Source organism: Cervus elaphus, chromosome X (assembly GCF_910594005.1).
Source record: "Cervus elaphus chromosome X, mCerEla1.1, whole genome shotgun sequence".
Taxonomy (NCBI): domain Eukaryota; kingdom Metazoa; phylum Chordata; class Mammalia; order Artiodactyla; family Cervidae; genus Cervus; species Cervus elaphus.
This window is the reverse complement of record NC_057848.1, coordinates 76,551,049-76,565,721: the sequence shown is the minus strand read 5'-3', so window position 1 is coordinate 76,565,721 and position 14,673 is coordinate 76,551,049. Positions and strand designations below refer to the sequence as shown.

At 41.5% G+C, this 14,673-nt stretch overlaps 1 protein-coding gene and 1 pseudogene across 3 annotated transcripts in view; both read left to right on the top strand.

Annotated features, from left to right (window-relative positions):
• Positions 1-14,673, top strand: part of GABRA3 (gamma-aminobutyric acid type A receptor subunit alpha3) — a 228,850-nt gene that overhangs the window by 29,140 nt on the left and 185,037 nt on the right. Inside the window, exon 1 of one of the 3 annotated variants that reach the window (XM_043897577.1) lies at positions 4,673-5,000. The exons of 1 other annotated variant lie outside the window; for it this stretch is intronic. In XM_043897577.1, the coding sequence (XP_043753512.1) occupies positions 4,844-5,000 (157 nt within the window). In that variant the 5' untranslated portion in view covers positions 4,673-4,843. Of the gene's footprint in view, positions 1-4,672; positions 5,027-14,673 lie in introns of those variants that run through there. One more of the 3 variants, XM_043897579.1, reaches the window with a different exon arrangement.
• LOC122690357 lies at positions 651-1,544 on the top strand (annotated as a pseudogene).

The following is a 14,673-nucleotide window of genomic DNA, read 5'->3' as shown; positions in this document are numbered from 1 at the left end:
ATATGGACTTTATTATGTTGAGGTATGTTCCTTCTTTGCTGGCTTTCTGGAGAGTTCTTATCATAAATGGATGTTGAATTTTATCAAAAGCTTTCTCTGTGTCTATTGAGGGCAGTTGGTAAAAAATCTGCCTGAAATGCAGGAGACCCCGGCTTGATTCCTGGGTTGGGAAGATCCCTTGGAGAAGGGATAGGTTACCCACTCCAGTATTCTTGAGCTTCCCTTGTGGCTCAGCTGGCAAAGAATCCACCTGCCATGCAGGATACCTGGGTTGGGAAGATCCCCTGGAGAAGGGAAAGGCTAGCCACTCTAGTATTCTGGCCTGGAGAATTCCATGGACTGTATAGTCCATGGGGTTGCAAAGAGTTGGACACGACTGAGCACCTTTCACATTGAGGGCAGACTTGCTGACCCACCCCACACTCACAACTGGCTAGGAGCATATCTAGCAGCCACGGGAGGAGACTGCACTGTAAAAAACCCAAAGAACATCAGAAGTGACACATCAGAGCTCACGGAATTATAGGCTCCAGCTGACGCCAATTCCATGTTGGCCCTGACAGATGTCTAGGTAACATCATTTAGCTGAACCAGACCTGGTGAGGCTGCTGTGGTGAGGGCCATACCCTGGGTGCTTCCAGAGCAGCCAAATGAGCAGCCCTGGCAGCAGGGCTAGAGTGGCCATCTCTAGAGTGAAACAAGACGGGGACCCATTGGGATCCACCGAGCATCATATCCATGTCTGGAGTGAACAAAGGCGGACCCAGCAGAATCTGCCTGGCATCACTGGCTGTGCACTGTTGCATCTGGAGTGACCCGAGGGGGTCCATTGGCATCTCCTGGGCATTAGCCCTGGTGTGGTGGAGTGTAAGCTACTCTAAAAGTGAACCTAGGTGGTGGATCCATCCACAATCCAGCTGGGCATCACCTGTGCCCAGCAGGTGGTGGCAGTAGGAACCGGCCAGTGCCCTATAGCAGGCCAAAACAATTTCCTGACAAATGGCAACATGACCTTTTGGACAGAGGTTTGAAGGTGGTGCTGGTGTGCATGCTGGTGAATTGCTGGTGTCAAATCGGGACATTTAACACCAGCAAATGTGGACATTTGACACCACCAGATTTTGGAGTGTCCTACTGCTAATACTCAAAAACCCTTTGCTGAATTTGGAATTCTCAAGAAGGCAGCTGTGCCATACCACCCATCGGTTACAGTTTCCGAATAGCTGAAGTGCCCTCTGAGTGGAATGCAGATCCACTAAAAGCTATGAAACTGTACAGTGGTGTCCCGTTGGATGGCTGCCCCAGGAACATTCAGCTTGTTGCCTCACAGATTGGCATGAAGCACAGATATGTGCAGAGTGTAAATTAGATGGATAACTAGAAACTGTGCTTTGAGAGGTTTCAGTGGCAGTAGTGGCACCGGTGTTGCTGAATCCAAGCTCTTACTGGTCACCATCACACAAGACAATAAATTGAGAGAAGAGCTGTTAGGGGAAGGAAGAGCTACCTTATTTCAAAAGCCAGCAGACCAGGAAGATGGTTGACTAGTATCCCAAAGAACCATCCTGTGGGGGCTTGGGTGCTTTTTTTTTTTTTTTTAATAAATCAAAGAGGGAGAGGTGAAGTGGTAAAGTAGGAAAGATGATGAGTTGTTGCAAATATTTCTTAGTTCCAGCTAGACTCCAGAGAGGATGTGTTCATTTCTCCTTTTTTGTAGTCATTCACCAGTGTGCCTTGTCAGGATATTTCCTGTGAGCTTAAACAAAGGTATTTTAACTTAACACTCAGGCACGGGAGGCAGAGTTGTTGGAGATGAGCCATTATGTATACTTTAAGCTACAGGCAATATCCTTTTAGTGATTAACTTGTAGTGAAAGCAGTAAAACACAAAGGTTAAAGTAGAAGAAATGGATCCACTACAGAGTCAGACCTGGGGTAGAGGCAGATGCATTGTCGGGAATTCAAAGCAGCAATTTTCTATAGAGGAGTTGGATGCTCAGCTGGACACGTAAAATTCAAGAATGGACACCAGTTAATGAAACCGGCAAATCTGGGTGTGGTCCAGGACCCAGATGTCTCAGTAATGCTCCCTGGTGGGAGGGGGTGACAGACTGGGGCTATGTGGCCAATGATGGATTTATTTCTTTTATATTTCAAAATAGGGTTTAAAATTCATGTGAAGTCTTCTTTTTCTGTACTTTTCTTTAATTCTGAAACAGACTTGTTTTGTACCGATTTATTTTTGGAGTAAATTTTTCTGGTTGCTGTTGTGGCAAAGGTGGTATTTTCACCTTTGCCATAATAGAATATACACTCAGTCGCTGCAGTCGTGTCCAACTCTTTTGTGACCCCATGGACTGTAGCCCGCCAGCCTCCTCTGTCTGTGGGACTTTCCAGGCAAGAATACTGGAGTAGGTTGCCATTTCCGCCTCCAGAGGATCTTCCTGACCCAGGGATTGAAGTGTCTCCTGCATTGGCAGGCAGATTCTTTACCACTGCACAAACCTGGGAGGTCCATAATACAATATAAATGTATGTAATTAAATTAACAATACATTAAAGGATCATACACCATGATCAAGTGGGATTTATCCCAGGGTTGCAAAGAGTTCAGAATAACTGAAAACGCCCAACATGGAGTCAGAAACAAACACTTGAATGGCACCCAGCAGAGGGCAATATGGAGAACAAGAAAATAAAAGGGAGAGGAGAGTATTGGCTTCAGATTTAAACTGATGGAGACATGGGAGTGACGCCTGAGCTGGGATCAGGGCCAGCCCAAATGTTGCTGAGGGCCCAGAGGTGATCGCCCTGGGCAGAGATGAAGAGCAGGTGGGTGATGTGCCCATGAACATGTGAACCACACACAATGCCGTTAAATCCAAGAGAAGAACCCCTTTGCTTGATGTGATCATGCTATCTGGACTAGTAGCCTGTGAGCCTGAGGGTGAAGAGGCTGATGCAGAATGCCTTGAAACAGACCATGAGACCTTCATGAAAAGCAGTCCTACAGAGCAAAAATGAATGATTAAGTGATTAAAACAAGAGTTAAGATTAGAAGAAGCAAAACTCATTTTATTGAAAAAGTTATAGCAGAGTAAAATATAAAAGGAAACCAAGAACCAAACAGATATTTCTGCAAAGAACACATGCAGATGGCTAATAAACACACGAAAAGATGCTCAACATCACTCATTATCAGAGAAATGCAATTCAAAACCACAGTGAGGTACCATTTCATGCTGTCCAGTCAGAATGCCTGCCATTAAAAACTCTACAAACAATAAAGGCTGGAGAGGGTGTGGAGAAAAGGGAACCCTCTTACACTGTTGGTGAGAATGCAGACTGGTATAGCCACTATGGAGAACAGTGTGGAGATTCCTTAAAATACTGGAAATAGAACTGCCATACTGCCCAGCGATCCCACTGCTGGGCATACACACTGAGGAAGCCAGAATTGAAAGAGACACATGTACTCCAATGTTCATTGCAGCACTGTTTAAAATAGTTAGGACATGGAAGCAACCTAGATATCCATCGGCAGACAAATGGATAAGGAAGTTGTGGTACATATACACAATGGAATATTACTCAGCTATTAAAAAGAACACATTTGAGTCAGCTCTAATGAGCTGGATGAACCTGGAGCCTATCACACAGAGTGAAGTAAGTCAGAAAGAGAAACACCAATACAGTATATTAACGCATATATATGGAATTTAGAAAGACGGTAACAATGACCCTATATGTAAGACAGCAAAAGAGACACAGATATAAAGAACAGACTTTTGGACTCTGTGGGAGAAGGCGAGGGTGGCATGATTTGAGAGAATAGCATTGAAACATGTTTATTATCGTATGTGAAATAGATCGCCAGTCTAGGTTTCATGCATGAGACAGGGCAATCAGGGACATTGCACTGGGACAACCCTGAGGGATGGGATGGGGAGGGAGGTGGGAGGGGGGTTTCAGGATGGGGGAACACAAGTGCACCTGTGCCTGATTCATGTTGATGTATGGCAAAAACCACCACAATATTGTAATTAGCCTTCAATTAAAATAAATAAATTAATTAAAATAAAATGTTTACAAATATGGGGGAAAAAAAGGAAACCAGAATCCCAGAGGCTCCACTGAGAGTTCCCTGACTACCCCTCCCCTACTTGTACAGGGCACCCAGATCATTCTTTCTGGCAAGCCATTGCTTCAGACCTCTTTGATTCAGATGCTGTGGTCGTGACAACCCAAGACCCCTGGGTCCACTGTGGGCACAGACGTCCTTGTAGTTAGGTCCATAGGGCACCCTCTCGTCAGAAAGGTGACAGCAAACCCACAAGAAACAACATTCCAGGGTGGGCCACAGCGAGTCCTTGCTGGCTCCCCAGGCATCCGTGCCCATTCAGGGACAGAGGATCCAGCAGGGCCTCTCTGTGTCTCCAACGTCCCCAACGCTAGTCTGCTTGTCAATATCCTATAGCCCTGCTCACCATCCCTGTACAACAGCCACCTCTGCAGGGGCCAACTGCACCCCCATCAGCGTACCTCCGTGGTCACGTCTGCTGATTTTGCAGTCAGCCGGCAGGTGGCAGCCAAGCTTGCATGGGAGTAACCGCTGCTTTAAGTCCCTCCTCCCACCCCCAACGCCTCCCCCGCAACGAACGTCCTGCCCAGCGTGGCCAACAACGAATCCATCTAGGTGGCTGGCCTTGAGGAGGTGGTGCCGAACCTGCTGCAGACGCAAGCGGGCAGGTTGTGGTGCTGTCCTGGCTGCCCTTTTTACGTGAACACTCCAAAATGGACTTCTCGTGCCGCTGGTGGGAGGAGAAGGGCGGCGCCATCATGTATGAGGACTGCATGGCGTCCAACCAGAAGAAGGCACTCAACTTGGAGCAGCACCCGAAGACCACCTTCCGTAAAGCCATCTGTATTGTTTTGCCCTGATTCGTTTCTTCAGGGGTCCCCAGCCTCCAGGCTATGGACAGGCACCTATTCCTGGCAAGGTAGGCACCGCGCTGCACAGCAGGAGGTGAGCAGCCAGGGGAAAGCTAAGCTTCTCCCCCTGCATTTACAGCCACACCCTTCTCTCTCCCCTGTCTCTCTAATTATAGCCTGAGCTCCGCCTTCTATCAGATCAGTGGGGACATAATAAATATAATGTGTAATGTGCTTTCTGCTTGAGTAATCCTACTCCCCTCCATGAAAAAAATTGTCTTGCATGAAACCAAGCCCTGGTGCCAAAAACGTCAGTGACCACTGCTTTTCAATCCATTTTTCTGTTTTGAGAAAGAAACTGTCTTGCTCTTCTGGAGTGGGTGTATCTATGCCATGTGTTTGCAAAAAGTATCTCATTGTCACAAGTGGCATTTTAGCTGCATTAATGCCCCAACAGAAAAAAGTAAATAGTATTAGAACTCAGTCTCCTCTCTACTGTGGAGTGATTTCCCTCTCCTTTCTGAATGCCTCTTCAGATATATCAATAAGTGGTATAGTCTCAGAGGCATTTGGGGATCCTGGGCCATAACCATGCTACAATGCTGCTAGTTATTTGCTGAGTGGCAGCTGGAAACTGAAATTGATGAATATAAAGATAACCTTCCTCTGTTTTTGCGTCCAGTCTCCAGATTTCCCATTTTTAGATACAGGGAGGTTGGCCAAACAGTGTGCATTGCATATTCTTGTTTGTAAGTCCTGCATCTTGGGGACAGACTCCAAATCTTCCAATCCTTCATCTGTCTGCCTGCAGCCCCAGGGACCTCTACTGAGAGTAGCTTTTTGAATGAGAGGCAGGACACCACAGTCGGCAAGGTGCATGTTTTTTAGTCTGAGTTCTGAGTTGGAAGGGTATATGAGTTAGTGAACTCTTAGAATACTTGTTGTTGTTCGTCAGTTGCTACATTGTGCTGACTGTGACCCCATGGACTGCAGCGTGCCAGGCCTCCCTTTCCTTCACTATCTCCCGGGGATGGCTCAAACTCATGTCCATTGAGTTGGTGATGCCATCCAACCATTTTGTCCTCTGTCTCTGCCTTCTCCTCCTGCCTTCTATCTTTCCCGGCATCAGGGTCTTTTCCAATGAGTCAGTTCTTCGCATAACATGGCCAAAGTTTTGCAGCTTCAGCTTCAGCATCAGTCCTTCCAAAAACTGTTCAGGGTTGGTTTCCTTTAGGATTGTCTGGCTTGATCTCCTTGCTATCTAAGTGACTTTCAAGAGTCTCCTCCAGCACCACAATTTGAAGGCATCAGTTCCTCAGTGTTCAGCCTTCTTTATGGTCCAACTCTTACATCCATACATGACTACTGGAAAAACCATAGCTTTGACTAGAAGGACCTTTGTTAGCAAAGTCTTTGCTGTCTAGGTTTATCATAGCTTTCCTTCCAAGGAGCAAGCATCTTTTAATTTCATGGCTGCAGTCACCATCTACAGTGATTTGGAGCCCAAGAAAATAAAGTCTGTCACTGCTTCCACTTTTTCCCCTTTTATTTACCATGAAATGATGGGACCAGATGCTATGATCTTAGTTTTTTGAATGTTGAGCTTCAAGTCAGGTTTTTCACTCTCTTCTTTCATCCTCCTCAAGAGATTCTTTAGTTTCTCTTCACTTTCTGCCATTAGAGTGGTATCATCTGCATATCTGAGGTTGTTGATATTTCTCCTGGCAATCTTCATTCTAGCTCATAATTCATCTAGCCCAGCATTTTGCATGATGTATTCTGCATATAAGTTAAATAAGCAGGGTGACAATATATAGCATCGTTGTAGACCTTTCCCAATTTTGAACGAGTCTGTTGTTCCATGTCTGGTTCTAACTGTTGCTTCTTGACTCACATTCAGGTTTGGCAGGAAACAGGTAAAGTGACCTGGTACTCCCATCTCCTTAAGAATTTTCCACAGTTTGTTGTGATCTGTACCATCAAAGGCTTTAGCATATTCAGTGAAGCAGAAGTAGGTGTTTTTCTGGAACTCCCTGACTTTCTCTGTGATCCCATGAATCTTGACAATTTGATCTCTGGTTCCTCTGCCTTTTCTAAACCCAGCTTGTACATCTGAAAGTTCTCAGTTCATGTATTGCTGAAACCTAGCATGAAGGATTTTGAGCATAACCTTGCTAGCATGTGAAATGAGCTCAAATGTATGGTAGTATGAATATTTTTTGGCATTGCTCCTCTTTGGGATTGGAATGAAAACTGACATTTTCCAAGGTTTAAACAAGGAAAGACATGATAAAATTTGCCTTTCCTAAGGTAATTCTGACAGCAGAGAATGAATTAGCTTTCAAGGAAGTCAAAAGTAGATATGGAGGGAGAATTCAGTGATAGAGAAATAGCATTGGGTCTCACTCCATGGCGGTTTCAGAGGGGATGAAGAAAAGTGAGTAGAGTAGAGAGATATTTAGAAGATAAAGGAGATCAGTCCTGGGTGTTCACTGGAAGGACTGATGTTGAAGCTGAAACTCCAATACTTTGGCCACCTGATGCGAAGAGCTGACTCATTTGAAAAGACCCTGCTGCTGGGAAAGATTGAGGGCAGGAGGAGAAGGGGACGACAGAGGATGAGATGGTTGGATGGCATCACCGACTCAATGGACATGAGTTTGGGTAAACTCCAGGTGTTGGTGATGGATAGAGAGGCCTGGCGTGCTGCAATCCATGGGGTTGCAGAGAGTCCATCACGACTGAGCGACTGAACTGAACTGAAGATCAGAGAGAACTGATCAAGAGGTAGGAAAGTATACCTCCCTCAGAGGGCCGTTATGCAGCTTAAATAATTTAATAAAAATACAGTGCTCAAAACAGTGCTTGATATGGACCACGTTTCTTTAGTTTTAAGAAACACATCTTCTCCTCATATTTTAGTATTTCTGAAATCAGGACAAATCTTACCTATCAGTGATGTACCATTATTTACTTGGCGGCACTTCTGTTTTCTTTGTGGTATGTAAAATATTGGTGTGTCAAAGTCAATGGCATCTTAGATTGAATGAAATATAGTAATGTTTGCTGCTAACAATATTGTTTATTATGATTACTAATATTCTGAAAAAATCTAGGAGGAGCTAAGCTCAGGCACATAAATATATAACAAATACAAAACTGCCTAAGATAAGGGATATAATGGAGTGACGGAGTTTACAGAGAAAGTACAATCAATGAACATATACTTACCAGTTGGGAAAAACTGACTTTCATTATGGGAGTGCTTCTTAGAAGTGAGATAGAATCCTGTCCGTTCCTTTCCATTGCTTTCCTGTCCATTAGCTTTCCACAGGGCTTGGTACAGAGTAAAACTGAGTGTAAAAACATTATTTAAAAATTATAAAAAAGAGCTGAGTGTGAAAGTGGGAAGAGTTACTATAAAAGACTTGACTTCCTTTGGGAGTTAATCAGTTCACCTGTACTTGTGGACACACAGCAACCTAAGCAGTTTGATGTTAGAGTGCTTCTTGTAAAGATTGGATATCTCTTAATCCCAGAAGATTAACCCTGTCTTCCCTGCAGCTTCATTTACACACTAAGCATAAGTATAGTTTCTTAACAAGAATTTAATCCTCACAATCAGTGAAGTAACTGACTGTATGACCAATTTCACTTTGATGAAAATGTAAGGTCACACACAATTATTCTTATCAAATAGGAACCTGCATCTGCATGACTCTAGAATCTTTCTCCTATACCATGCTAATCTTAAAATGCCAGTTCTTTAGTTAAAGGGTAAAATTTGATCTGGTTTTGAACAGCCTTAAAACTTTTCAATTACTCAACCGCTATTTTTTGGTTGCTTATATGCCAGGCATTATGTAGAGAGCAGGGGATGAAGGAATGAACTAAATAGAACAAGAATCTTGTTCTTATGGAATTTATAATCCAGTAGGAGAAGATAGAGGAGACATAAAAGAGGTGAGTTTGATCCCTGGGTCAGGAAGAGCCCCTGGAAGAGGGCATAGCAACCCATTCCAGTATTCTTGCCTGGAGAATCCCATGGACAGAAGAGCCTGGTGGGCTACAGTCCATAGGGTCACAAAGAGTTGGACATGACGGAAGTGACTTAGCACACATGCACGGGAGTAGATAGACTATGTGATATTAATTGCACAAATAAAATAATTGAAAATAATGAGAAGTAACAGGAAGGAAACACAAAATTCTTTGATATATGAAAACAGAGGAAACCTGATTAGATGGGACAACTCAAGATAGCCTTTCTAAGAAGACGGCAAGATGGGGTGTAGAGTAGGAATACAGAGATTTTAATGCAGGCAGATCTCTAACTGGGGAAGTAAAATCAGAAACCAGGAGAGCAATTTAAAGGGCATTGTACTATACCGGAGAACCTGGCAATCACCACTTTAGCCAATTGATCAAACTTAACATCACAACATAAAAAATTATGTGTTCCCTGCTGTGATACATTAGAAAGGACACAAAACTGATTATGTGCTGTTCTTGCCAAAACCCCATAAACCTAGTATATTCATGAGAAAACATTAGACAAACTCAAACCGAGAAACATTCTACAAAATAACTGGTCTTTTTTTCTTCAAAAATGTCAATGTCATGAAAAATAAAGACAGTGTGGGAAATATTCCAGATTAAAGGAGAATAAAGAGATATGACAACTAAATGTGAATATGATACTAGATTGGATCCTATACTGTGAAAATACCTATAAAGGACGTTATTGGGACAATTGGTGGATTTTGAATATGGACTCTATATTAGATAATAGCATTTTATCAATGATATATTTCTTCATTTTGATAATTCTGTGCAAGTTGTAATGTGTGTGTGTATGCATGTGCTCAGTCATGTCTGACTCTTTGCAACCCCATGGGCTCTAGCCCACCAGGCTCCTCTGTCCATGGGATTTTCCAGGCAAGAGTGCTGGAGTGGGCTGCCATTTCCTACTCCAAGGGATCTTCCTGACCCAGGGATCAAACCCGCATCTCCTGCATTAGTAGGCAGATTCTTTACCACTAGCGCCACCTGGGAAGCCCAATAAGTAGTAATATAAGAGTATGATATTGCTCTTTATGAAGCATGCAATGAAATATTTATAGATATAGAGGTCAGTTCAGTTCAGTTGCTCAGTCGTGTCCGACTCTTTGTGACTCCATGGACTGCAGCATGCCAGGCCTCCCTGTCCAACCAACTCCCAGAGTTTACCCAAATTCATGTCCATTGAGCCTGTGATGCCATGCAACCATCTTGTCTTCTGTCGTCTCCTTCTTTTCCCACCTTCAGTCTTTCCCAACATCAGGATCTTTTCAAATGAGTCAGTTCTTTGCATCAGGTGGTCAAAGTATTGGAGTTGCAGCTTCAACATCAGTCCTTCCAATGAACACTCAGGACTGATCTCCTTTAAGATGGACTGGTTGGGTTTTGCAGTCCAGGGGACTCTCAAGAGTCTTTTCCAACACCACAGTTCAAAAGCATCAGTTCTTCGGCACTCAGCTTTCTTTATAGTCCAACTCTCACATCGATACATGACTACTGGAAAAACCATAGTCTTGACTAGAGACCTTTGTTGGCAGAGTAATGTCTCTGCTTTTTAATATGCTGTCTAGGTTGGTTGTAACTTTCCTGCCAAGGAGCATGTCTTTTAATTTCATGGCTGCAGTCACCCTCTACAGTGATTTTGGAGCCCCAAAAAATAAAGTCTGTCACTGTTTCCACTGTTTCCCCATCTATTTGCCATGAAGTGATTGGACTGGATACCATGATCTTAGTTTTTTTTTTTTTTTTTCCATTTATTTTTATTAGTTGGAGGCTAATTACTTTACAATATTGTAGTGGTTTTTGCCATACATTGACATGAATCAGCCATGGATTTACATGTGTTCCCCATCCTGAACCCCGCTCCCACCTCCCTCCCCATCCCATCCCTCTGGGTCTTCCCAGTGCACCAGCCCTGAGCACTTGTCTCATGCATCCAACCTGGACTGGCGATCTGTTTCACACTTGATAATATACATGTTTCGGATCTATTCTCTCAGATCATCCCACCCTCGCCTTCTCCCATAGAGTCCAGAAGTCTGTTCTATATATCTGTGTCTCTTTTTCTGTCTTGCATATAGGGTTATCATTACCATCTTTCTAAATTCCAAATATATGCGTTAGTATACTGTATTGGTGTTTATCTTTCTGGCTTACTTCACTCTATATAATAGGCTTCAGTTTTATCCATATCATTAGTTTTCTGAGTGTCGAGCTTTAAGCCAACTTTTTCACTCTCCTCTTTCACTTTCATCAAGAGGCTCTGTAATTCTTCTTCACTTTCTGCCATAAGGTTGGTGTCACCTGCATATCTGAGAGTATTGATATTTATCCCAGCAGTCTTGATTCCAGTGTGTGCTTCATCCAGCCCAGTGTTTCTCATGATGTACTCTGAGTATAAGTGACAATATACAGCCTTTCCCTGGGGCCAAACTATGGTGGAGGTAATGAAGATAATGGCGACTTCTTTCAAAAGGTCCCATGCATATATTGCTAGACTCAGTATCCCCAACCCTGCAGCAGGCCACCACTGATCCACGCCTCCACTGGAGAAAGGTATAGTGTGGCAAATGCTTACAATTGATGACTCTGGATAACCAGTATGTTCTCTTCTTGGAAGTTATTGAAAATTTTAAGTTATTTCAAAGTAAAAAAGTAAAAACAAAGAAAACAGTTAAATAAAAGTGGAGTAGGGAGGTTGTGCTGGGGTAGTTTGTGATAGTGTTGTGGCAACAGCATGGGAGTGGAGCAATGGGAAGGTAGAATTGGACCCATCTGGGGCACCATTTAAAAGTAAAATGGGCAGAAATGGTTGATGGTGTAGATATCATAGATAATATGGAAGGAACTGAGTAATTGGTATTGAAAGAGGCAGTAATGGCGTAGAGTTCACATTTATAAAGTCATTTATGTGTTTTTCAACCATGGCCAAGTAACTGAACCTCTAAGTCTCAGTTTCTAATGTATAAATTGGGGATAATGCAATGTATTTGTGGAGATGTGACAAGATTAAAATTACATTGGCAAAGCATTTGTATGTTAGTATTCATTGAGTCTGGGGATGCTTCAAGGAAAAGCCTTCGACATTTTGCCATTAAGTGTGATATTTGCTGTAAATTTTTGTTGATTTATCAGATTAAAGAAGTTTCTTTCCATTTCTAGTTTGCTAACAGTTTTAATTAGAACTGGCTATTGCATGAAAAGCATTTGATAAAACTCACCAATTGAAATGATAATATGAATTTTCTCTTTAACGTTATTAGTTTGAATTATATTGATTTTTCAAATATTAAAGCTTGCATTCTTGAAAGGAATCCAACATAGTTACAACATATTATTCTTTTCATATACTGTTGGATTTGGTTAAGTAATGTTTTGTTTAAATATTTTACATGCATGTTCGTTAGAGATGTAGGCCTGTAAAGCCTTTTTATGTTCTGGTCAAATTTTGGTGTGAAGGAAATTTTGATCTCAGAATACAATTTCATTCTATGGATTCGGTTGTATAAGGATGATGTTATATCTTTGTTCAGTGTTTGGTAGAAAGTGATAGTGAAGTCATCAATGCCTTACTTTTTAAAAAATTTATATTTTGAAGTATAGTTGATTTATAATGTGTTAGTTTTCAGTGTACAGCAAAGTGATTCAGTTACATATCTATGTTTCTCTCTCTCAGATTCTTTTCCCACATAGATTATTATAAAATATTGAGTATAGTTCCCAGTGCTATACAGTAAGTCTTTATTAGTTACCCATTTTATATATAGTAGTGTATATATGTCAATCCCAATCTCCCAATTTATCCCTCCCCCCACCTTTCCCCTTTGGTAACCGTAGGTTTGTTTTCTGTTTGTGAGTCTATTTTGTAAATAACTTCATTTGAACTTTTTTTTTTTTTAGATTCCACATATAAGTGAAATCATATGATATTTATCTTTCTCTGTCTCTGACTGATTTCATTTACTATGATAATCTCTAGGTCTATCCATGTGGCTACAAATGGTATTATTTCATCCTCTTTTATGGCTGAGTAATATCTTCTCACTTATCCATTCATCTGTTGATGGACACTTAGGGTTGCTTCCATGTCTTGACTGTTGTAAATAGTGCTGCAGTGAACATTGGGGTACATGTATCTTTTCAAATTATGATTTTCTTCAGATATATGCCTAGGAGTGAGATTGCACGATTGTATGGTAGCTCTGTTTTTAGTTTTTTGTGGAACCTCCATACTGTTCTCCATAGTAGGCAGCACCAATTTACATTCCCACCAACAGGGTAGGAGGAGTCCCTTATCCACACCCTCTCCATCATTTATAACTTGTAGACTTTTTGATGATGGCCATTCTGACTGGTGTGAGTTGACACCTCATAATAGTTTTGATTTGCATGTCTTTATTAATTAGTAATATTGAGCATCTTTTCATGTGCCTTTTGGTTATCTGTATGTCTTTGCAGGAATGTCTATTTAGGTCTTCTGCCCATATTTTGATTGTGTTTTTTGTTTTGTTTTTTATTTTAATGAGCTGCTAGTATATTTTGGAGATTAATCCCTTGTTGGTTGCATCATTTGCAAATATTTTCTCCCATTCAGTAGGTTGTTTTCCTTTGCTGTGCAAAAGTTTTTAAGTTTAATTAGGTCCCATTTGTTTATTTTTGTTTTTATTTCCATTACTCTAGGATGTGGATCCAAAAATATATTGCAGTGATTTATGTCAAAATGTTCTGCCTATGTTTTCCTGTAAGAGTTTTATAGTATCTGGTCTTACATTTAGGTCTTTAATCCATTTTGAGTTTGTTTTTGCATTACAGAATGTTCTAATTTCATTCTTTTACATCCTGTTCAATTTTCCGAGCACCACTTATTGAAGACACTGTCTTTTCTTCATGGTATATTTTTGCCTCCATTGTATAACTTTTTAATTTTTTTTAACTGAGATATAATTAACATAATTTAAAGTGCACGATGCAGTGGTTTTATACATGAATATATTGTGAAATGGTTGCCAACGTAATATTCATTAACATATCCTTCACCTCACAAAACTACCATTTTGTATGTTTTGTTATTATTATGGTGAGAACATTAAAGCTCTCCTTTCAAAGCAACTTTCAAGTGTACAATACAGTATTGTTAACTATAGACACCATGCTGTACCTTAGATCCCAAAACTTTCTATAACTGAGTATTTACCCTTTGACAAACATCTCCTCAGTTCCTCTTCCTTAAGTTCCAGCCAAATACCATTCTACTCTCTGTTTCTCTTAGTGCAATGATTTAGATTACACATATAAATCGTGTGTGTGTGTACTCAGTCGTGTCCGACTCTTTTGCAACCCCATAGACTGTAGCCCGCCAGGCTGTTCTGTTCATGGACTTATCTAGGCAAGAATACTGGAGTGGGTTGCCATTTCCTACTCCAGGATATATTCCCAACCCAGGGATCAAACCCTTGTCTCCTGCGTTTGCACGTGGATTCTTTACCACTGAGTCAAACAAAGTCATCCATAAATCTTATCATATAGCATTTGTCTTTCTCTGTCTGACTTATTTTGCTTAGCATGATGTCCTCAAGGTCCACTCATGTTGTCACGAATGGCAGAATTTCCTTCATTTTTAGGCTGAATAATATCCTGTTTTACACATATATGCCATATATTCTTTATCCATTCATCTGTCGA